At 37.0% G+C, this 26305-nt stretch overlaps 1 protein-coding gene across 1 annotated transcript in view; it reads left to right on the plus strand.

Moving 5' to 3' along the window:
* swi2 (Protein singed wings 2) overlaps positions 1 to 22316 on the plus strand; it is a 103361-nt gene extending 81045 nt beyond the window's left edge. The window contains exons 7-9 of the mRNA XM_074100571.1: positions 1221 to 1379; positions 8990 to 9190; positions 15745 to 22316. Coding sequence (XP_073956672.1) covers positions 1221 to 1379; positions 8990 to 9190; positions 15745 to 15927 — 543 coding nt within the window. The 3' untranslated portion in view covers positions 15928 to 22316. The remainder of the gene's footprint in view (positions 1 to 1220; positions 1380 to 8989; positions 9191 to 15744) is intronic.
* The last annotated feature ends 3989 nt before the right edge of the window (positions 22317 to 26305 follow it).

Raw genomic sequence — 26305 nt, forward strand, 5'->3', positions numbered from 1 at the left:
CTACAGTACATTCTGTTTTTTATACATACTCTTTGGCTAATGGGACAACTGACTGACATCAATGTCTGCCCGCGGCCTGCGGGGCTACTACAAAATTCGAAAATCGATGTTCGTGTCGTTCCGTCCCTCTCACTCTCGTATTAAATAATATAAACGTCAGCGAGACGGCAAGTTATGAAGTTCGAATTTTTCACTTCGTAAAACGGACCCTGCAAGACAGATACCATAGATTAGATAAACCTAGATACTTATGGATTTACTTTTCAGGTAAAGGGATTCATCCCTTAATGAAAATACGAAGGCCAAACTAAGGTCAAACATATTTTTGCCTATATATTCGTAACTCTTAAGTATTTTTGGATCAGAATAGGACAAAATTGTTCAGGAACCCTATCCCTCGAAAAGGTTTTCGAATCAGGGTACATTAGTAAAATATGAACAATGCCATTTTTGAAAAATCTTGCAATTAAGATGGTAGTTAGTTGCTTGAAATATTCACAGAATATTAATTTGTATTTTAATTCACTTCAAAAATAATCAATTAAATTGAAATAGAATAAATATTTAAGGGGGGCTCCCGTACGACAATGTAGACATTAGCAAAAATGTTGTATAGGTACGGAAGTCCGACTCGCACTTGGCCGGTTTTATTTTTATTTTGGCCGTGAGTGTGCGAAGTCGACGGGTTGCCAGTTTATTTGTATTCGATGGAAATGTGTGTCCATATTGTCTAACGTTTCTAACTTGGAATCAGAATCACTTTCACTGCTTTCTTTTTTCTATCTAACTGTGTAGGATGAGGATAGTAAGAGATAATAAATGTGATAGCGAACGTCCGCTCGTTAGACAATACGGCTTCTGTTCGTAAATTTCCCATCCCCCATCCCAGCCTATATATGTCCCACTGCTGGGCACAGGCCTCCTCTCAGAACAAGATCAAGCCATAGTTCCCACGCGGGCCCAGTGCGGATTGGGAACTTCACACGCACCATTGAATTGCTTCGCAGGTTTGTGCAGGTTTCCGCAAAGCTCGTGGTAAATTTCAAATGTAATTCCGCACATGAACTTTGAAAAACTCAGAGGTGCGAGCCGGGGTTTGAAGTTGTGCCCACGACCTTCTGCTTGAGAGGCGATAAGTCAAATCACTAGGCCACCACGGCTTAAATCACTAAATCGTAAATTTCACTGCATCGTAATTACCATTATTTTGTTCTGTGCAGATTGACTCAATAAGAATGATGATACAAAACCCTCACTATAAGAAGCTGGCTGATCTCCATTTGGACAACAACAGCATTTCGACCGTGAAAGAGTTGGAGGGATCCGAATGGTTCAACACGTTCAGGGTCCTCAGTTTAAGAGGGAACATGCTTAAACAGGTAATGCTAATTTTATTACTAGTAATCTTAAAGAAAAACTTTAGGCATTAAGCAGGAGGGAATTGTAGTTACGCCTGACTGCCGATCGAGACACTAGACTGCCAGAACAGAGCATTTTTGCTAATATTCGTTATTTTTAATTTAACCTCATCATCATCAATCACCATAACCATCAGTCATCACCTTATGGTAGAATCATCACCATCATCATCAGCATTAACCTCATAATCATCAATCACCATCACCATCATAATCATCACCATCGTAATCATCATCACCATCAATGATCATCATCAACATCATACTAATACGAAACGTAAGGCCAGAGAAAGGGACAACTTCATGACTTTTATTTTGCAGTGATTAAAAATTACTTTTTAGGCAAACATTTTTATATTGTTTGGTGATTTAGTTTTAATGACACATTATTTTGAAACCCAATATAATTATTTGATGATCGATATTATTTCAAAGTAATTTTTAATTAATATTTAGGCAACCGTTTTAATATTACTTATTTGGTGATTCAATTTAGGTGACAGATCTACTCTTTTAGGAACGAATATTATTTTGTAGGTGACCAAAAATGCATTTATTAGGTGATCGATAAAATTATACCCTTTTTATGTAACATCATTCTCTATAAGATTTATATGGTCATTTTTTTTGTATAACATAACATAAGTACATTATAATAATATATCACTCATAATATGTTTACACATATTACACACACACACACACACACACACACACACACACACACACACACACACATACACACACACACATATTATGAGTGATGTTAAATTATGTGGCGGCGAGAGACTGGGCAGAAGCGACTTGGATAGGTTAGGTTCAGCCTTAGCCTCTGAGCAAAGTCGCCGACGGACAGACAGACAGACATGGCGAAACTATAAGGGTTCCGTTTTTGCCATTTTGGCTACGGAACCTTTAAAAGGCTCAAAAGACGCGTATTCACGAGAGCTGTAAGGTGCCAAAATATTTTTTCGAGAAAGTCACAAACGAAAAAAGTAATGGCCGATATAGTGGAAAAAAAAATATTTTTTTCCGAATTTTTGATTTAGGCGCTCGCGAAAAACTTCTCTGGACTATTTAGCCAGCTACAATTTGAGCTTAAAACAAAGACGATCGGGTTAAGGGTATGCCCTGTAGCCTAACCTTTTTGAAAAAATGAAATATGTATACTTATACGCCACTCAAACTTCGATACGTGTGTGTAAGTTTTGCAATTTGTTTGTTCACAGGCGTTATGTCGAGGATACTTATGTTAATCTAAGAATAATAGTAGATTGTACAACAAGAGCATAAATCCCGAGACGTTCATATAGCCGATAGATACTTAAGTCGAGGGGAAAATGGGTTTAATACTCGACTTTTACACTCTGCTTTTCACTTCGATGGCTAGGACATGAAATAGCAACAGTGGAAACAATAAAATTGTTCACTTACTATGTACCTTTTATTGTTCACACATTACTATGATAATTATAATTTTTTAGTTTTATTGGTCTATTTTGATTGATATGATTGATTTTTTAGTTTTAAATAAATTAAAAATTATGTAGAAACTTCTTTGTTTGTGGCTGTTTACACCTGATGATTGCCTTGGTTTTAGACCAGCGGTTCTTAACCTTTTAGTTAGGAATGATCCATTTATTTTGATCACCAACTGTTTGAAGGTAATATTCGTAGTACGGTAAAAATAAATGAATGAACGGTTGCGACCGCTACTTGACTGGCGCGTCGTTTTGCCAATTCGTTGTTGATGGCTTCGCGGACCACTTCGAGTTCTGTAGAAGTGAAAAATATTATCATTCAACGTTGTAGTTTTATTTTGTAACCTTTTCCTTATCATGATTTTCTCGTCGCTCAGCGACAATATTATTTTGAATTACGTAGATTCATTTTCAATGTGCTCGGTTGTCGTGTGAGGAACGAAATCTGTGTTTTTTTAGGGTTCCGGAGCCAAAATGGCAAAAACGGAACCCTTATAGTTTCGCCATGTCTGTCTGTCTGTCTGTCCGTCCGTCCGCGGCTTTGCTCAGGGACTAGCAAAGCTAGAAAGCTGTAATTTTGCACGGATAATATGTAAACTATGCCGACAAAATGGTACAATAAAAAACTAAAAAATATTTTTTTTATTTTACCTCCCATAGACGTAAAGTGGGGGTGATTTTTTTTTCTCATCCAACCCTATAGTGTGGGGTATCGTTGGATAGGTATTTTAAAACCATTAGGGGTATGCTAGGACGATTTTCGATTCATTGATCTTTTTGCGAAATATTCAACGTTAAAGTGCAAATTTTCATTAAAATCGAGTGCCCCCCCCTCTAAAATCTAAACCGGTAGGTGGAAAATTTTAAAAAAAATCAGGATGGTAGTAAGTATATCAAACTTTCAAGGAAAACTCTAAGGGCTAAGTTTGCTTGAGAACTATTAGTAGTTTTACTCTTAAATAGCAGCCTAAGGTATAAAATATACCTAAACTTGGAAGATTCCGTATAAAATACGAAATCCTTAGAAAAATATACAAAGTTCGGTCGCCCAGAAACTGCCTTAAGTTAATTCTGTTCAGCAGATTGGAAGGGACTAGATGCCTCGATACGCACTAATACCTATCCAATTCTGAAATCAAAACATTAGTCGAATACTTCTCAAGGGAAAACCATTTCTGGAATTATAATTCGGAATTAGTTCAATTCAACAACAGCAGGAACAATATTCCAACAAAACTAATTAATATTTTTTTATCAATTCGGACAAGCATATATGGGGGACGGTAGTACCCCGCCAAGTCGAGCAAAGCAAAGGCACGGTTGTTCCATATATTTTTTTTCTGGTCGTTTCAGGATATCTATCATTAATTTTTATTTTCATCCATACATCTGTTGGGTTAGTCCTTCTATCTGCGTGTACATAATTAGAATTTTCTAATAATCGGTTAGTCCCTCTTTTGGCCGCGACGAAACTATATACGCCCACATCATGCCATTACCAGCACTATGTCCGTTATTCGCTCATTAAATTCTGGGATAATAGTTTACACCTTTGCTCCCGAACGTAATCCCGGGCATAATCCAACTAAAAGGGCCTGTGGTAAACTTGAATTTCTATTATCGTGCCACGGCTGAAAATACGCGGGGTATCTAGTATAACAACGGTGTTTAGTAGTTCAACCTAAAATAGGGACAAAGCTTAAAATATTATAATGTGACGTATTCACAGTGACGTTTCTATTTAGTTGTGGTTGAATTTGACGCAATGTAGCAATAACATAATCACTTTTGTACTAAACTGGTTTGGGAACTTCACGCACACCGTTGAATTTCTTCGCAGGTATGTGCAGGTTTCCTCACGATGTTTTCTCTCACCGTAAACTCAATTTTTATGAATAATTCTAAATAAAATATTTTTCTGACTGCTGTTCGTTTTTGTAGGGGTCGCAATTCTAACCTAACCTACTTTTCTAGCTGCGGTTCGTTTCTGTAGGGGTCGCAGTTCTAACCTAACCTAACCTACTTTTCTGACTGCGGTTCGTTTCTGTAGGAGTCGCAGTTCTAACGTAACCTAACTTACTTTTCTGGTACCGGTTCGTCACTGTTGGGGTCTCAGAGTTAACCTAATCTACTTTTCTGGCTCGCAAGTCGCTGTTAGCCAACATGTACTCTGTTATGGCATTTAATATTTTATCCACTTATCCATATCAATCAATTATATTCAAATTCTAAGAAAAGTTCAATTAGAAACATTGAAGAGGCGTCATTGTCGATGTCCAAAATAGCGAAAATTAAAAAAAAAAATAGATCGATATCACTACATTGTATCATTCTATTATATTTGCAGAATAATCGCTGGCTACACTTAACGATTACACCCATATGCATTGTGCATATATCAAAAGAAGTAGATCATCTCGGCCCATATACGTCCCGCTATAGGGTATAGGCCTCTTCTCAGAATGGAAGGGCATGGCATGGCCGTAGTTCACACGTGGGCCCGGTGTGGTGCGGGTTTTGCATTTCTTTGTAGGTGTGCGTAAGTTTTTTCATGATGATTTCGTTCATAGTAATGATCATGATAAATCATTATATCCGAAAAACTCGGAGGCACGAACCCACGATCCTCTGCTTGAGACGTTATAGGTCATCCTACGCTATAATGCTACTAGAGGGACTCATAGATAGTAGGAAATATTTATTTTGTCCAAGGAAGAAACTGTATCTACTCCTCAGCTAATGAAATAACAATTACGTCAGACATTGTTCCTTAAGTTTCAAATTGATTAGTGATTGTGATTACAAAGGCAGCCTGATAAATTTAGGAGATAAGCCAAAGTTTTATTAGGTATTACACTTTCAATACATATTAAAACTTGCCTTATCTAATCATGTTGGTTGCCTGTTTACGAGGAGTATTAAAATTTAAAGGCATTTATTAATAGATATTTAAAGGCAATTTGAATAAAACCAAAATATAATTTACAAGCTTGTATTAATTCTGCAATGAATCTCACAATATAAGGGTATCTTCGTTAATTTCTCTTAAAAGCGCGAGTCCAGTGGGTCCATCATTCACTTATAATAATTTTTGAAGCCGATACTAAGTACTTTTGGGACTCTGAATCCCCTTAATCTATTTACAGCTAAGGGGCATAAGGTAATTCTGCTTTAAATTTACCTTAACATTATTTTTGTATATTTTGAGAGAAAATGCGCAAAGCGGTAAATAGCTTCGTACGCTAAAAAGGATACAGAATAAAACTTATAATCCTTATTAAAGAAAAGGCTTCCAGGAATGAAGAATAAAGCTTAAGGGTTGTAAATGAAGAACATTTAGGTTAGCTTGAAAATATCCCTTTTAAGGATAAGTTCGCCTTTGTACTCTTTTGGTTTTGTTGTTTTCTTTTTGTATTATTTTGTGTTTTCTGTACAATAAAGTGTTTACATACATACATAAGAACATAAAAATATCCGTCAAATATATACAATATCTAAGGCGTATTATAAGTTAATGATTATATCATGGACAGGGATATTTGTAAGTAATTCCGATCCGCATTAGCGATCCCTTCAAATAGCGAACCTACTGTGTTAAAAATAAAGTTGTGTTAAATACTTGTGATGTATAGATATCATTTAATAATATTGTAAATCTGTTTAAAAAAATATACCTCGTTGATTGATTGATTAAAACTTTATTTTCACCATAACACAAAAAACACAATATCGAACTATACATAGATAGGTATTAATAAAGTTAAGACTAACCTAATAGGGTTAGCTAAAACTAAAAAACAAAATAAAACAAAAATCTTAAAACATGTGCTTTAGTGGATACCATGTGCTATGGAAAAAAAGGCGCTGACTCAGCATAAAACTGCGAGTGACCGCAGCCCTGGTATTCTGCCAGAACCTTAGCGAGAGATCTGTAGAAATGGTTTATATGCCAAAGTATAAAAGCTTCCAAAAAATAGATAAAGTGAATAAAAAAATAGATCAAAAACTAACAAATAAAGTACTGAATTAACAATGCACTTACTGCAATGAAATTTAATTGTATAATCCCAAAAATAAATGCGAAAGTTTGTAAGTCAGTTTGTTTATTACGGCATCACGTCCAAACCACTGAACCGGTTTAGATGAAATTCGGTATACAGATATTTTGAGTCCCGGGGAAGGATAAGATAGTTTTTATCCTAGAAAACTCCACAACACCCGCGGGATATCGATAAACGACTTCCGCGCAGACGGAGTCGCAGGCAACAGGCCAGCGATTAATAAGTAAGGGAACATTTTAAGGCTGTTGACTCTTTTGTTAATTTAATAAATGCAAGCGATATTTTGTTTTAAAAGATTTTTATGACTTGAGTTCACGAAGCGGCGGAGGTATATTATTCCAACACTTTGTGGCTGAATATCTAAAACTTCCCCTAAACGCGGTCGACCCATGAGAAGGCATTGCCAATACAACCGCACGAGAGGGCCTTACGTCACAGAGCCTTCTCTGCCCCGACCAAGTTCTTCTTCTTCTCTTTTAAAATATGGCTTTTATGTCCTAATTAATAGGACAATTTCGCCAGTGTCAAAGTAAACTCTCTTTGAGAGGCACGTTGTACGGTGGTTGTAGTTTTTGCAACTTGATAGTAAAATTCCAGAAACCACGTGGAGACCACTTGCGCATTAAAAAATGTCAGACACGAGAAAAATATAGAATTTTGTGATCACTGTTCACTGTAAAGGTTAATCGCCGCATAAAACACTATCAAAATTATACTTCAACTAGCCAAAGAAACAGAAATAGCAAAATTAGATATTGTCTACATCCGCCAAGTTCGAATGCTATAAATCGAATCCCCCGACCAAGATAACTCTTTGAAGAGCTTGGAGTTTTAGTATTGACAATGTCAAACAAAAGGCAGACAGAGAACTCGTTGAGTTTCCTGCCGGATTCTTCTCAACAGAGGTTTTTCCGAACCGGTGGTAGATTTTTTTTGACATTCATAAGTGCTTGTTATAGCCTAAATTGAATAAAGATATTTTGACTTTGACTTTGATTGACCCGGATAACTTGCAACTTAAATCGAGTTTAGCTCTACATGTTTAAGGCTAATCTGTAGCCCTTCTTCTTAGGAGCAACGCGACTCTGCGGCAGCTGCAACTTGCGCACTCACTTGACACTAAGAAAAAGGGCTACGGATTAGCCCGAAACAGTCGAGCTACACTCGAGTTAAGACGTGAGTTATCCGGGTCAATATCATTTAATATGAGTGAGTCTCACGGTAGTTTCATGTTCAAAACCAACATTTAAAAAAAAAATATCCTCTTTCGCTGGTTGATAGATGCTAGTCCCTCCCCATCCCACGCGACGTCGCACGAAAAAATGAAGTTCAGTAGAATTTGGGTTTGTGAACTAATGTGGTATTCTTCGTTATGTCCGAACTAGGTGGTCAAACAAACAGAACGAGCATTGACGAGACTGAAAATATGGTCGTTTTAGATGTTTATGCGCCCCTACACCGTTCTTATGTTTATGATGACGACTGTACTTACACTGTGGTATGGAACATCAAGCTTTACAGTATTTTAACTATTCCCCCCCATATTTTTTTCATCACACTTGCTCGTAAACAGTATCTAAACATGCAGGCTACCTTGCTTGCAACCCCCCAAATAAAACCCTCGACCTTAATGTGCTTGTCATGAAACCCGTGGTCGGTAAATGAGTCATTGCGCGTACAAATTTTCTTGTCATGAAGCCCAAGGTCGGTAAATGAGTCAATGTGCGTACTGATACTGCTGCGCGCGCTGCTGTAGGACCACACGCACACGCACGTTGCGGCGCATGCTGCGGGAGCACCAAGAGCGCAGCCTAAGGTATCGCCAATATTTGGAACAATTATATTTTTTCTTTTAGAAATATAAAATTTTACTCGCAAATGTGATGAAAAACATTGTATGTCGCACGGGCGGTACTAGAATTACGAACATCGACTCATTAAAGCCCTCAGTCTTCGAATTCGGGCTTCTAATAGACTCTCGTTCGTAATTCCTTATTTACCGCCCTTAAGACACAATGTACTATTACAGATCCCAGTGTACGCGTTCGACAAAGCCTTCCAGAGCAACAACAACATAATGCATGTGTTCCTGGGGCACAATCCGTGGCGTTGCGACTGCCACTTCATACCACGCTTCCAGGCGCTGCTGTTGAAGTACAAGCGCGTCATACGAGACCTGACAGATATACGCTGCTCCAAGTCCCAAGACAAAACCATATCACTGGTGCAGGTAACCATTACACTGTAATACTAGTTAGGTAAATAAGTTTTGTGAAAAAACCGGTCAAGTACGAGCCGGACTCGCGCATCTATTCCGTACAAACTTACCCTCTCGATGACTCTCGAAGATTATCGAAGATTTTTTTTTTATTCGACTGGATGGCAAACGAGCAAGTGGGTTTCCTGATGGTAAAAGATCACCACCGCCAATAAACATCTGCAACACCAGGGGTATTGCAGATGCGTTGCCAACCTAGAGGCCTAAGATGGGATACCCCATGGGGTTTTCCCGTTTTTGGCGATTATTTTGTAAATTTCCCCCCAAAATCAGTCCCAAAGTATAATTAAAATAATTTCTTTGCTCACTGCGACCTTATGATAGTAATGTTTATGCAAAATATGCGTGTTACCCGTGTGGTGTCGGGTTAGAATAACAACTCCTCCATTTCTTCTTGCAAGAGGCGACTGAGGATATAGGTTAAGGTATACCGTAGGCGACAGGCTAGCAACCTGTCACTGTTGTACCGTTTTTGTCAAACTAAAAACCTAAAATTGCTAAAAGTGGCTCCGAAGCGGTAGTTAACATTTCGTGTGCTCTGCCTGCCCCATTGGGAATACAGGCCTGATGTTTGTGTGTGTGTGTGCGTGTTCATGCAGTTCCTCCTCCTCCACACTGTAAGAACACAGACAAATCACATAAACCCATCTATCACCACTACACTACACTGATGCGTTTCGAACTCAACCAGAGCTCATCTTCAGAGCAACACAACCGTACACCACGCTACCAGATGGTGTACGGTTGTGTTCCTCTGAAGATGAGCTCTGGTTGAGTTCGAAACGCGTCAGTGCAGTGTGATGGTGGTGATAGATGGGTTTGTGTGATTTGCGTGTGTTCTTACAGTGTGGAGGTGCAAGAACTGCATGAGCACGCCTATTTTGCATAATAGCTATCATGGTCGCGGGTGAGCAATGAAATTCTTTTAGTTCATTGATATGGACCTCCGCAAAGTAACGCCTGATTCAATAAATTATTTAATTACAATACCTATTAGTAATTTTGAAGGCGTAATGAAAATTTAAAGAAAGATTACTTACGTCACACAGACGTGTGTCCCTTATAACCGGGTGAACTGAGTTTCGTGGTACCAAGCATTCAGTTCTCGTCAAACGCGCTGCCGCGTTCAGTGAGCGGACGCGGCGGCCATATTCCATTTCGTTTTAGATTGGGCTTGAAATGTGTCGGTTGGGTGTATGTTCACATATTGTTTTCTGTTTTATGTGATTTTTAACTAACGGGGCGTATTTGTAATGAGTTAAGAACTCCTGATTTTTATATTTTTTTATCAATTTTCTGCGAACAAGCTACAGTTGGTTTAAATACCGTTTTTCTCACAGTTCATTTCCATATCAATCTGCTGCCTTAGGAATAAGGTTGCGTATCCTGAGCACAGTGCGCAGTAGCTAAGCGATAGGCTTAGCGCCGTAAGGCTTTTGTACCGTAATCCCTTGTTTCACCATTCTCTGTAAAGTTTTCTTATCTTACATGACAGACTTAAGATGCCATCTCTGTTTAATGGAACTGTAAGAGTTTTTTTATACGACTGGATGGCAAACAAGCAAGTGGGTCATGGTAAGAGATCACCACCGCCCAGCAACTTAACGATGAGGCCTAAGATCTCTGTTTAATGGAACAAAATAAATACAGACGAAATTACTAATTATGTCGCATAAAACAACAGAAACTTAACAAACAGTGTAACCACGGTAACCACCCACAGACAGGCCTTAAAAAGCGAGTAAAACGTTACAGGGATGCGTGTATGGGTGCTTTTCCTCCATCTTTTGTCGCCATAGCGTACCTTTTCTTATTGAAAATAGTTCGCTATGCATTATCGCATAGTTCATCTGCATAGTTTCACCATGCATCATCGCATAAATGCATCTACGCAGTGTCACTGTGCATCCTTGCACCTGTCGTCTTGAGCAACCTTGCCTTCAGTATCGTTGCAGTCTTTGATCGAAACGCGTAAACGTCCAGAGTTTCACAGCTTACTACGTATCTTTGCACCGCTTCGCCACCTTATAGCCCGCAGCACGCAAGTCTAGCGGTGACTGTATTAAACAAAATACTTTTAATAATAATTCAATTTCACACCTCTCTTTCAGAAAAGTAACTTTTCCTCCTTGACGAGAGGGAGCAAAGTGCAACTTTTCTGTTCAAGGCTTTTCTAAGTGTTTTATTGTAAATACCATTTTTTGAAGTCGATAATTCTAAAACCACGCCATTTTCTATGCTGGTTGTTCTTTAATAATATTTAGTTTTTTTTTTCAAGTATTAAGATACGGTGTGAAAAGCTCGGTGTGAAAAGTTGTATTAGCCACTCGGGAGCAAAATTATTTTCGTCTTGGGCGTTAACACTTGAAACCCCTTATTACGCTCAGGATTCTACTTTAGAATCCCGGCTGCGCTCAGGATTCTTTTGTAGAATCCTTCGCTACATTCTGGATTCAATGTACGCCCTCGCAGTAAATACACCATTTTGCTCCCCTGTGACACAAATAACTATTGTTTTCATAGATTTTTGTAATGTAGCAAATGAGTATCATGAACATCGTGCAAGCGCGAAAGCCTACAATACCACGTGGCACAGGGCATCACGCACGCCGAAAGGATTAATGGCGTATTACGCAGAAATACAACATAAGGTACCGCAGGGGACTGAGCGATGAGCAGGGCGGGCTGAGTTAGCGATCGTAAGCGCCTATTGGCGTGCGCGACTGTAACACACATTTGTAAAAATCAACGGTCAACACTTATTTGCCGCGGCTTGTACGCTGCTGTAGTGGATACGTAACCTTATTTTTTAGTGACATTGGTTCCCTTACGAATTTCCTCATTTCTAATTTGATCACGTAGATGAACTCCAAGCAATTTCCGTGGGAGATTTTCTTTCTTGTAGGTATAAAATCACTACCGAAACGATTTAATATAGGAAGTTCAGTACGGAGATATATCTTGTAGCCGTAACGAAAAAAATGTTCAATTGTTTTAAGGGGACAATACTTGTCTTAATAAGCATAAAAAAGACTTGCTGTTAGACCGTGATGAGCTGATGAGAGTAGGACTGAAACTGTCAGTTATTCCATATAAACTTAGGTACTTAAGTATTACCGCAAAAAATACATGAAATGAACTTAGACCTTTAAATTATATGTGCGAATTGTGGTTTAACATGAATAAAAGGAAGTTTTTTAAATAACTTTGGTTGTTTTTGTTTTGTTTTGATAGGCTGGAAAAATCAGCAATATAAGTGGAGGACTTTATTTCTGTAGTGATCAGAGAATTTGTATATCATTATGAGGACCTCAATTGCTCACGCATTTCTGCTGCTAACTATACTATTTAGAAGACTCGAGTCTCTGCTTAAAGTTCTTTGTAACATTGTACTAAAAAAATTAAAGACTAAGGTGGTGTACGGTTAGATTTCAGGCAAAATTTGTTTGAGCCCGTCTGAAAGGCTTCATTCTTTTCTCTTAGGGGTAATTATTTAGAGTTTAATTGTAAACCTTGTGTGAGCCTATGCGAGTTAATTCGGGGTTGTAAAAAAGTCTTAGGAAACTAATTATTTAATTTTTTTAAACTCATTGCATTATATTTTTACATCGCAAAACCAAATTTATCAATATTTTATTTACTTTCGATACGAAGTTATGTTGCACTTATAGTTTGCGATGTGTATATATATACCATAAACTTAATATGTATATACTCGTACCTCCGCGCTTTTAATTCGTAACAATATAAAACGAGAAGGGTGCAAAAACGTCCTTTAATGTATAATTAACGTGTAAGCAATGAGATTTTCTTATTCTGACTAACGTCAAAATGAAGATTTAATCCTAATATTCTTCCTCATCCCTTTAAGCCTTGCGTGAAATTTCCTCGTAGCTTACCTACACAATATTTTTGGATACAAACTCTGTTAGGATTCCCAAGGAGAAAACAGTATTCGCTTGAGTTAATGCCGCAAGTTACTTAAAAGGTAGACTTTAGGAGTGAGCGCAAGTGTGATATCAGTGTTGCTTATATAAAGACGCACCACAACAGGGGGCTTCTACGAAATTCGAAGTATCGTAGTACCGTCCCTCTCACTCTTGTATGAAATAATACTAGCATCAGCGGGACGGCAAGATACGAAGTTCGAGTTTTGCACTTCGTAGTAAGATCCCACCTTAGAACGACCTTCACACAACTATTTACCAAATAAAAACTATTTTATATCAAGGAGAGTGTGTTTCTAAATACGAGTATATCGCATAGAGTTTGCCTAATAAATATTTTTTAAATATATTTTCACTTTTCATGCTCTAAAAGTAGGTCAATATAGCCTTACGAGGCGCGAGTTAAGTGAGTACTTTAGTCCCTAGGGAGTAAAAGTAATTAATTTTTTAATTTACTTCGAGTGACTTAGATAAACTCAAACAGCCAGTACTTGCTTAGTTTACGTGGTCTTAGTTCTATGCGTTTTCCGCATAGACGGTGGCACCATTCTATTTATTCCAGTTTGTGTATGGATCATTTTGCCGATGCGATTTTGTTATATCCATCTGTCCGGTTGGAAAAAAATACTTACCGAGAAAACTTTGAAATTGTTGTAGAGCGTAAATCATAAACGATTAAAATAAATTTTCTCGCAATCGAAGTGAAAAATAGAGTTTTCACCTCGAGACTGTCAATTTTTTTTTCCTACTATTTATTTATTTATTTGTCAATAAAAAATATAGCGTTACAGTAAAACCAATGCGCTGTAAAATTCAAATTATACTTACAAAAATAAAAACAAAAAAGACATTAAAACAAAAAAAAAGTTATTTAGGGATTTTTACTAGGTATATTGTCGGCATAGTTGTTTCATATATCCGTGTCAAATTACAGCTTTCTAGCACTAATAGTCTCTGAGCAAAGCCGCGGACGGACAGACAGACATGGCGAAACTATAAGGGTTCCTTTTTTGTCATTTTGGCTACGGAACCTTAAAAATGACACAGTTTTATTCATGATTCGACGAATAGTAAAATGAGGCGCGAATATCAAATCGAATAGTTCTCTTAATTAAAACTGAACTCCCTCATATTTTATCAAAGTAAATTCTATTATAAGAAAATCTCATGGTAATAAGAAAATATAAAAGATAAATGTTTGAAAAGCTACTTCCATTGACGCTGAACGCTATGCGTAAATAAAGCACCTGTCGTGTCTGAGATTCTTTTGTGAAGACGTTTATTGTTGAAGAAATCGATATTTAGTGTCAATAGACAGCTTAGTAAGTAGACACGTAGGTATTTAGAATTTTGTATTTTTTTCTGATATTTTACATAGAATTAACAAATTTGACTTCAGCGAAGACGTCTTTATATTATAAATTTGGTGATTGAAAAAAACCGGCTTTAGCAAAATGTTTGGCCATGTCCTAAAAATACCGTAGGGGGAAAGTTAAAAATACGAGTACTTACCTACCTACGGGTACCTAGGTACGAGTACGTCCACGCTTTTGAAATTTTATACAGAATAAATTTATTTTTTAAACGTGATTGATCGAATTATCCCGGTTTTCTTGCTGTATTTATGACATTTATATAAAGGTACGAGCTTGTTATATTTAATTTAAATACCACATTTACCTCCTCATTTAGGATAATTACGTGAACATAAGCAACGGAATGTGGGGAAAGCTTGTTGTATAAGCAAACAAACAAATTTTTCACGACACTGCTCAAAAATATCATACATAGGCTACTTTTTATCCCGATATTACCACTGGGTTTAGAGTCATGAAATTTGGCTGGGTGTTTTAATTTAACGTCAATGAAAACCACGATGTAATTTCAGGGAATTCCCACGAGAATAAGATAATAAAATCCCGGAATTTCAATCAAACTATACTGTATCTAATAATTAAGGCATGCGAAGCCGCGGGTAAACGCCAGTAAATAATATATATGACTATGAATAGGATAGATCCATTATTTTTAAACAAGCTTTTTAAAAGTAAAAGTCTACCATTCATTAGACTCAGTTATAATATAATTAATGAAAGATACAGGATGATAGACATATTAGTATATTGGATAATTGCGAGCCCGACTTATAATAATAAATAATAATAATAATAATTTATTTCCAAAAAATCATACACATCAGCACCATACAAAGTAATATCTGTCAGACCCCAAACTAGGCAGAGCCTGTATCTTGGGGCCTTCGAGTGCACTATGCTATTTAAACGATTATGTAGGCAGGGAATCGCTTTGCGAAAGCGGATCTGGTCCTTGGTAAGGGAGCTCTAAATCCACGTTTTGTCAGTAACTGATTGTAAGTCGGCAATTTAGTAATCACAGTGTGCGCTCGTAGTACAGCTTTTAAACTTGTAGCTGATAATATCGGTTATCCAAGACAATTTTACTATCTTACATATATTATGAGTGAATGAATACGTGAATCGGGCTTCTCGTATTAATTAAGCTGTGTTGTTCTCACTCAACTGTGTTCATTTGTTTCAGATCAGTACGCTGCCGCTGGGGAACGTTTGCACAAGCGGCGTTGAGATGCCAATAAGCCCCATTAACATTGTTAACCTAACTCTAGCTACAATACTCTTTCTAGTCATAGGCAGATTTCTATACGACTGGCACAGTTTCAAGAACACGGGGAAACTACCTTGGATATCCTCTATATTGCCTTGAGAATGATGTTAATTAGGTTAATTGAACATTATACGCTATAGTTTGTGAATGTGAGCTTCGACGAATTTTCGAATATCAGCGGAAAATAAAATTGTACGATTTTGCAAAAGAACAATTTCAATGGGTTTTAGATGTTTGTATGTTTGTCTTAATTTTTATAAGTTGACAGTTAGAAACATCAGTACCTGGGCGACCGAGCTAAACTATATAATAAGCGTTTTCCCAGAGATAAGACCAAGCTAGATGGATTTGTCATCCCCGAAAACCCCCACATACCAAATTTCATCGAAATCGTTGGAGCCGTTTCCGAGATCCCCGAAATATATATATTTCGGGGATATATATTGCTCGTTTAAAGGTATAAAATGTAATTGAAATAAGTTTAGAAAAAAATTGTAAGTGTGGACGGGTTTATTTCGCACATTATACAGACTTAATATTGATTATTGTCAGGCACTCAGTGATTAAAAAAAACTCCAGCAAAAATAAAAAAACTCCCGAAAAAAAACGCCGACAAAAAAACGCCGCCAAAAAAGACAACTAAAAAGTAAAAAAATAATTATGCACTACCTAGCTGTTGCCCGCGACTTCATCTGCGAAGAATTCGTTTATCCCTATCCCGTGGGGACTACGCTGATTTTCCGCAAAATGAGCCTAAGTTAATTTAGTATAAGTACCTAGTAGTATTTTTTTTATCTAAGCGCCGTCGGTGTCAGGGGACCGCTAAGATTAAGAGGAAACTAAAGTACACATGTTGTATTTTTTAAACCGTTACATAGCTTTACCTTTATATAGCATACATGGGTGTTTAAAATTTTAGGTCCCAAATAATATGTTTAAAAAAAAGTAAAGTAAATAAATACCCATTATGCGTCTAAAATTCCTACCGCAGCGAACAGAAGAGCTGATGATCTTGAAACAACTGAACCGATTTTGATAAAACATGTCTAAGAACCATCGCTAGAAAACAAGCTTTCAAATAAAAAAAAACGCATTCAAATCGGTCCACCCCTTTAAGAGCTACGGTGCCACAGACAGACACAGACACACATAGCGGTCAAACTTATAACACCCCTCTTTTTGCGTCAGGGGTTAAAATGTTTTGGGGTCAAACTTTCACAAAGTTTTATTTTTGTAAATTTGTAACGTAACGTAATTTTGAATGGAAACTATTTTCTGTCACTTATGTCTTGGATGTTTGTATGTATTTAAGTATAATATGTATGTATGTCTACCCGTTGTTTAGCACTCATAAAACAAACTTTGCATAGTTTGGGGCTGGGTCAATTGGTGTAATTTGTGAGAAGATATTATTATTATTATTTCATTCATTGTATATCATTATTGACAAATTTCAGTTCAATTATTTGATGATCAATATTATTTTCCAGTGATTATAATTAATTTTTAGAAAGCCATTTCTATATTGTTTGGTGATTCAGTTTTAGTGACACATTTATTATTTTGGAACCCAATATACCTATGATCAATATTATTTCCGAGTAATTTTTAAATAATATTTAGGTAACCGTTTTAATATTATTTGGTGATTCAATTTAGGTGACAGATCTACTATTTTAGGAACAAATATTATTTATTAGGTCGCCGAAAACGCATTTATTAGGTGATCAATAAAATCATACCCATTTTGAATAATTGAAATACAATTGAACGTGTCTGAATGTTTATAAATTAGTACCTGGACGACCGGGGTTCGCTCGGGCAAAAACTCGATAATAAGCGATTTCCCAGAGATAAGACCGAGCTAGATCGATTTGTCATCCCCGAAAACCCCCACATACCAAATTTGATCGAAATCGTTGGAGACGTTTCCGTGATAATATAAATTATATAAATAATAAATAAAAAATATAAATTATGTACAAGAATTGCTCGTTTAAAGGTATAAGATAATTTTAGTAAATCTCGCAAAACCTCGCTGTAGGTCATACATCCAAAAATATTATTTAGTTGAAACGTTTTTCATGAAATGAAATGAAATTTTGTGAAAATTTTTGGAAAGCTGGTGTTAGTAAAATTCTAAAAAAATATTACGTTACCTCCCGTACTGTCGAGTACACCGAATGGTCTGGGTGGTAATTCCACTCAAATTGTATTTCGCATGATCACGTTTACTTGTATTTGCGAACATTCGGCGTGACCGGCAGTGTTAAAGCAAATTACATAACTTCTTTAAGTAAACGTAATTATTCATTTAAACGGACAACATAATACCGATGAACCATTCAATAAAGTTAATTATATTATTATTTTATTCCACCCAAGCTTTTCTTCTTCGTTAACTTGTATTGAATACCTCATCATCATCATCATCATGTCAGCCGAAAGACGTCCACTGCTGGACATAGGCCTCCCCCAAGGCTCTCCACTCAGACCGGTCTTGTGCTTTTCGCATCCACCGCGATCCCGCGATCTTAACCAGGTCGTCGCTCCATCTTGTTGGAGGCCTACCGACAGCTCGTCTCCCGGTCCGCGGACGCCATTCGAGAATCTTTTGACCCCATCGGTATTGAATACCTACTTACGAAAATTTGTTGACAAAATGAGTATTTCTCAAAAAGTTGTCCGGCTATGAAACTGACAAGAAATCAGTTTATCAAGAAATTATTAACACTAAGGACGAGATCATAAAACATACAAATTTATTGACGTGAGGAAAACGTCACGAAATGTGTGAGGATATAATCGTAATTTTGTAATTATATCGAATAATTAAAACACCGGAACTTCTTCAAAGAACTAGTTTTGTTTATGCAACTATTATTTGTAAACGGGCTCGTCCAATATAATGTCGGAAACAGACCCGGGGCTGCGCTGCCAAGCGAAAACGTGTACGCCTCCCGAACTTTCCAATTAGTTGTTATTTGCTTCGGTATTACCAAAATTTCTGTATTACGGCAAGGTTTTGCAAAGTGCCTAGGAAGCTATTGAATGGAATAGATGATTGATGATTAAGCAAGAACCTTCCAGAATAATAATAAATAGGCATAGGGATGTAACAGGCTGTGGTGGCCTAGTGGTTTGACCTATGGCTTCTCAAGCAGAGGATCGTGGGTTCAAACCCCGGCTCGCACCCCTGAGTTTTTCGAAACGCATGTGCGAAATTACATTTGAAATATACATTCGGAACAATCCGCACTGGGCTCGCGTGGGAACTGCAGCCCAAGCCCTCTCATTCTGAGAGGAGGCCTGTGCCCAGCAGTTAGATGTACCATTATGTGCTGGGATGATGAGGGAGTTACAACCTCATCGCCCGCTGGTGTTGTGCGGTGTCACCAGTCCAGCCAGTCATTACATTTCAGGACGGCTCGTGGCGAGCTGTTGGTACGGTCAAGGACCTTAATTAATGAGCCAAAATGGAAACATTTCACAGTAAACGTCATAGTGATAACGCATTAATTAACAAGGAAAATCGTTATGACTTTTCCTTTGAAAAGGTTCCATGGTGGCTCATGAATTAAAGTCTTTGACCGTACGCAGTGGCACTACGAACCTGAGAACTCTGGGGGTTCACATACATATCCGCTCTTACACACACTCACACACAGCTACACACCCACCCCGTTAGTTAGCCGCCTACATAGAGTGGAACGAAAGAGATGCTGGAATAATGGATGTGTTGCCGTAAGGTTGTACGTTGTTTCGCAGATAACATTTTAATAGAATTTCGTTTAACAATTTTTTTTCTCATATTATTGTTTCATAGAATAATCAATACATGGAACACTTACTTTGAAGAAACTGTATCATTGATTTTTGTTACAAATAAAACTCATTATTTAGGTATTCATTTCAAAGAATAACAAATCAAATATTCTTAAGGAAACATTTCATATGGTGGTAGTTTCTAAACGTTTTAATTCATACCTGTGACAAAATGCATACCCTCCTATAACGGTAGCGATTCACTTTCTGGTGGGGCCAGTTTTTTAACCTAGCCTACTTTTATGGTAGCGATTCGCTTTATGGTGAGGTCACTGTTCTAACCTAACCTAACCTACTTTTCTGTTAGAGATTCGTTTTCTGGTGGGGTCACAGTTCTAACTTAACCTGACCAGTAGATTAGGTTTGAAAAGTATTTCTGGTAGCGATTCACTTTCTGGTGGGGTCACAGTTCTTACCTAACCTTGTAACGAGGTGTCATACAGCTCGTTTCATCCTAACTCTTTGTACTGTCTGGTTTAACACATATTCGAAAAAATAACATTTAAATTCAAATTTCCTTTTCTAAATTCCACACCTGTTCAATTTACGTCAAGTAGCCATTCTATTCAGAGCCTCCGAGCTGAACACTTACCTTTCTATATCCTAGATCCTATAAATCTCTTAAAGCTCCATAAAAAGCTCATAATTTACTACTCCTATACGAAGTTTTATAATTGTACTGTGCATTTGTGAAGTTTCATACGATCATTAGATAATAATACTACTGGACTTCAGTGCCATTGATTTATATAAATAAAGAACTGGGCACGGAAACGTGCCCTTTTATTATTATCGTAAATAAATATCACTGTCTGCCCTATTCCTGTCTTCTTCCTTCATCCGAACAACTTCCCCGGACACCACCAACGTGGGGCGCCAGTGTCACGGGGTAACCTACTTTTCCGGTAGCGATTTGCTTTCTGGTGGGGTCACAGTTCTAACCTAACCTAACCTACTTTTCTGGTAGCGATTCGCTTTCTGGTGGGGTCAGCTCTAATCTAACCAAATCTAACCTGCGTAAAATTACTATATTAAAATGTGTTAATTTTTATTAAATTATGGACAACAAAACGTTTATTTTTACATTTTCGTTGAAAAAAATATCGCGAATAAATACACCGAACAAAAAATATAAAAAAATTAAATTGTTAATAATGATTTTTCTATTAAATATATTTCATTCAAGTAAATAGTAATTGAAACCATAATATTCGAAGTAAAAATACAAAGACTAATAAATATTATAAGAAACATTTTCTGCGAAACGAAATTCTATGAAATTTCTGTCTGTGAAAGAAGGGAACACCGTTGCCGTAAGTATATACCACGCGCCATATAAATCTGCCTAAAAGTTCATTACTTAATACTCAGTTTTGACGCATTTTTGAGATAAATTTTTTATGCGACGCCTTTACGTTACTTTCGGATTGTGTTCGAATAGCTTAACGCTAGTGCCTATTCAATTATTGGAATTATACCTTTATAGTTTTTGTGGTACAAGTCGTGGCAATGAACTTTTAGGCAAAGTTAGGCGGCGGTTAGTTAAGCAACTTGGCAGTCCATGAACACTTTTTTTAGACGACCAGATGGTCTAGAGGTTAGAGAACCTGAGGTCCCGGTTTCGATTCCCTTTGTCGGGGCTGATATTTGTATGAAAAATAAAAATGTTTGCTCTCGGGTCTTGGGTGTTTAATATGTATTGAGTATGTATTATACATTTATCCGTTCCATTATATTTATCAGTTGCTTAGTACCCATAACACAAGCTTTGCTAAGCTTACTTTAGGACTAGGTCAATTGGTGTGAATTGTCCCGTGATATTTATTATTATTTATTTATTTATTATATTTTCTACCATTAACCGTATACACCTGGGCAACGGTTTGACGGTTTGGTTTGGGGCGGCTTGGGTGAGGTTTGATTCAGTGGACGGTGAGTTATCACCTACTTAGAAGATTTTTCGAGATATTTAAATAGTAAACATTAGGTGTTCGTTATTTTACCCTATAGCCAGGTAATTTATCAGCATCCCAACCTCAGAGCCCAGTCTATATCGCTTTCTATTTGGCAATAGTTTGGCAACTCTTGAGTTCTTCAATAGTAATATTAGGGGATAATTCTCCGTAGCTGCACTCATATCACATATATAATTATGTGGTACCAAAGGCCTCTTCATGTTGGCTTCGGCCTCACTCATGAGTGCCTTTCGAATGACCGGGTCTCCAAAGGCCCGTGATCGGAGACCAGCACTATAGAAGACAATACAAGACCCAGTAAGAATGTTCTTCGATTGGTCACTACAAAACCTTGGAAGAATATGATAAATTTTCCAAACATAAAGTATTTTTCATATCTTCATTATTGGTTGATGCAATTTGAAGAAAACTATACCTACTATGTTTACTATGCTGCTGTGCGTCAAATGACTCAGCACTATTTAGGTAGACTTTAATAATATTCCAGGCAAACGTCTCATGAAAATATTTTTAACGGAAGATAACGAGCAGTCAAATTTTTACGCTTTCCATTCGTAATGAAATTGAATTTTCCGGAATTTCCTTTTGCCCAAGAACATTTTGAAAATATAAGATTTTTTCCTGATTTCGAAATTTCGATCAAGTTTTGGTATGGAATTTGGTAAATATAAATCTTATAAAAACCAATTGTGTTTTTCTTATCAGAACCTCATGTTACCCAAGAACGCATTAACCCAAACTGGAATTTCGGTGTTTGTGTGAAATAACTTTTTTCACGGCACTGCTCGAAAATGTGGCTATAGATAACTCAAATCCAGTAGGTAAGTACAAAAAACTGCTTATATTTTTACATTTAACAGCTGACTCATTACCTTAAATAAAAATGAAGGAAAATTATATAGCACTGTACACCTTATGGCAAATTATAGCCAACTGAGAATCAGACTGACTTAAGATAAAGTTAAGTACAGTCAAGGAAACTGAATCACGTACCAGGGTAGAACCTTTTCATAACCAATGTCACTATGATTTCTTAGGCAGATGTATGGGATATCAACATGAAAGTAGTAGCACACTGGTACGTGATTCAGTTTCATTGACCTTGCATTATGTTAAGTAGCACTAACGTAGTTGCTTCCAAGCTCTACCTATACAGGCTTCAATAAAGCGATGCTTTTAGCTCTTAGCAAGACGAGACACCCGCTCGCCCTCAGGGTTGCCTATCAATTAATTATTATCGAGAGTTAAAATTTCATTTTTAATACAAGCTTTTTTTGCTGATTGAACTTCTTGTCGACTGTACTTGCATTGTCTTCCAAACTATGTACTTATTTCCGTACCAAATTTCAAGTTGATGCCATAAACCGTCTTGCTGAAACGATTCCGCCAGACCACCGAGGCCGTATCATGCCTAAAGTTTCTGACGCTCGCAATCGCAATCAAATGACAGATTTTGCATTTTTGATTGATTTTGTTTTGTTTATTTTTTTGTACAATAAAGAGTTTACATACATACATACTGTCATTTGATTGCGATCGCGAGCGCCGGAAACGTTAGGCAATACAGCCTCAGATTATTGTATTGTCATCTCATCAGGTTTACATAAGTATAGGTACATACCAAATTTCAAGTCAATCCAACCACTGGAAGTGCGCCAAATATTACTTGCAAGATTTCCATACATACTTACCTACATTGCAAGATAAATAAAAGCTCGTAATAAAATTTACATTAGAACTCCTCTTAAATAAATTTTCGGTTTTGGATTCGGTCGCATATACTAGTTACCCCCCAACGCAGATGCAGAAGAAGATGCGGATAACAGCTAGTGTAGGTATTTGTACTACCTAACCACCAAGTGGCGAACACAATATCGTGGGACGATGTTAGATAAAGTGGTTAGTGGTTCTAGTCAGGCCGAAAATTGAATGAAGACAACTCCCAATTTTCTGGGTTGCCACACGCTTGTCATTTCCACTTGATCGCATGCAATAAGCTATTAACGTTTGATGTAAGCTTCTTAGGCTTATCCAACCAGACTGTGCCAGATACGTTTATTATTTTTTGATTAAAATGCCGTGGGAAGTTTACCCAAGTTATCAAAGGATTAACCAAAATTTCATCATCAGTCACAATGACGAATACTGTATAACCTCTGCTTTAGTATGCCACTATTAACGACAACTTGCCTCTCACATCCACCGGCTGCCCGCAACTTTCGTAATGTCGTCGATCCACCTAATGGGAGGCTTACCAGTAAATACTGTGTCTTCCAGTTCGAGGTCACTAGTCGAGATTTTTTCTCCCCCAAGTGTTATCCGTTCTACGAGCGATGTGGCTTGATACTGCTGCTTCAACTTACTAAAGTTGGTACCGTCAACCGATTTAATTCTTGGGCGACGATGGAACCTTATCATAGTAAATAATTTCAATTCTCTGTAACACTGTTTAGCGAATGACTTATAATGTCATTAGGTACGACAAAGTTCTGTGGTGGTCTAGGAATCAAATTGGTTGACTATACAAACTGTGTCGTTAATCCAAACTAATATCATAAATGCGAAAATGTGTGTTTGTAAGTAACGGAGCGACGGATCGACTTGATTATTGGCATAAAGATAGTTTAGGCTACTTTTTATCCCGAAAAATGCACAGTTCCCGAGGGAACAGCGCGCAATAACTGAATTCCACTTGGGCGAAGCCGCGGGCAAGCTAGTAATAAATAAAAAGTTGATTAACTCAGAAAACATGAATGAAGTCGATGCTTCAGTAGGAATGATAGAAGCCGAATAGATAGAGTAGTGTGTAGATGGGTAGGGGACTACGAAGATGATGGGCTCGTGCTGTGTCACCGACTTCAAACTGATAGAAAATTATTTTCATGTTTTTTTTAGAGTCGGTTAAATTGTTTAATTTTAGCTGCAGGTAAATATTTTCAGTCTTGCTTTTTCGTGTAGTGAATCCAGATTGGTCAATATCCCTATGATCCATTAATTAGATCCTGACTTGGTCACAATAAGACCTAATTGGAAGTATTCCCATTCCAACGAAACAAAAATATTTTCAAATCGGTTCAAAGGAGTTCTGAGGTCACAAACAAACTAAAATACATCAACTCCACACAGATGAGAAAAGTTATTCTGTCTCTCTAATAGGAATTCGATTCCACACGGGCCTCGATTGTTGAAATAAATATTCCAGTAGTATATCTTTTGAATGGTGTCTAAAAATTATACCTACATTTTTGGAGAAAAAAAATAGAAAAAGATGAATGAGATGAGATGACTGTTTAAATTATTTGTTTATGTTATGAACAATATGTTTCTGGCGAGGGGATTAAATGTATATACCTGTCAAGCTACAGGCTGCGTTTCCATCAGAGATGTGGGAGGATTATTTTTTTCATGAACCAATAGAAAAGCTTCATTTACCTATCCTCGCATAGCACAGTTCTAGTGGAAATAGTTGAGTGGAGCGAGGATAGATCAATGAAGCGTTTCTATTGGTTCATGAAACACACATTTCTCACAACACGTTAACGTCTTACATGTCTCTGGTGGAAACACAGCTTAAAATAGGCTGATCTTTTAAATCTAGTATTTTCTAGTAAGAGAGCCATGCCATTAGGGTACGAAACCTTGATAGCAACACTGCCAGACAAATCGGAAAGCAAGAGCTAGTATATAAATAAACATGTTTCATTATCATCAAGCGGCGCCATTAAAGAGTTTACAACTTTTAATGGGATGGTGTTGAACAATAACAAAAGAGCTTGTATCGGGGAGATTTTTAAAGGCTATTATATATATATATTTTATGTATTACCACGCATAACTTTTTACGGAGTAGTCCGATTTTCATAATTATTTCTTTATTGGAAAGGGTTTACCTTGAAGTTGATCCCATATGGAAAAAAAATCCTACCCTAAGGGTGGGAAAAAAAACTTATTAACAAAAAAAATTAACCACCAAAAAAGTTGAAAACAAAAAAATAATAAACCTTTTTTATTTTACCTTAATCTAAGTCCTAATTCTAAGTCTGTTTCTTTGTTTGTTACCTCATCGCGTCCAAGCCGCAAAACCGATTTAGATTAAATCCGGTATAGGTACAGATAGTTAGAAGTTAAGAGTTCCGGGGAAAGACATAGGATAGTTCTTATCCCGGAATATTGCATGGTTCCCGCGGGATAGCGATAAACGAATTCTATGCGGATGGAGTCGCGGGCAACAGGCTAGTTGGAAAATAAAATCAGATGAAAATCGAGTGGTTGCTAGCTACATCTATCAACCACTAAGTAGAACTTAGGTGCTAACGCCATCTGTCTTTATTTATTCAAACTAAATACACCCCCTGCGTACGAATACGAGTGAGATTCTATAAAGGAACACGATTTGAACGCACAAAGATGAAAGTTCACCCCTTGTATTATAGATGGCGTTGAAAATATGAATCACTAAAATTTCTGAACAATCTAGCAAGGTATGAATCAAGGTAGCAGTTCATTGAAATATTAGAAAATGAAAACAAAACCAAACAAAATTTTGCTGAGCACTAATTTCTTCTTTATGAGCACTAATATCTTTCTATCCTTTTAGTATAGGAAAAGAGGCTAAATGATTAATTACTTAATTACTCTATGGACTTAAGAAAAATTCAATGAAGTTTCGACGTCAA

This window comes from Choristoneura fumiferana, chromosome 17, assembly GCF_025370935.1.
Source record: "Choristoneura fumiferana chromosome 17, NRCan_CFum_1, whole genome shotgun sequence".
Lineage (NCBI taxonomy): Eukaryota > Metazoa > Arthropoda > Insecta > Lepidoptera > Tortricidae > Choristoneura > Choristoneura fumiferana.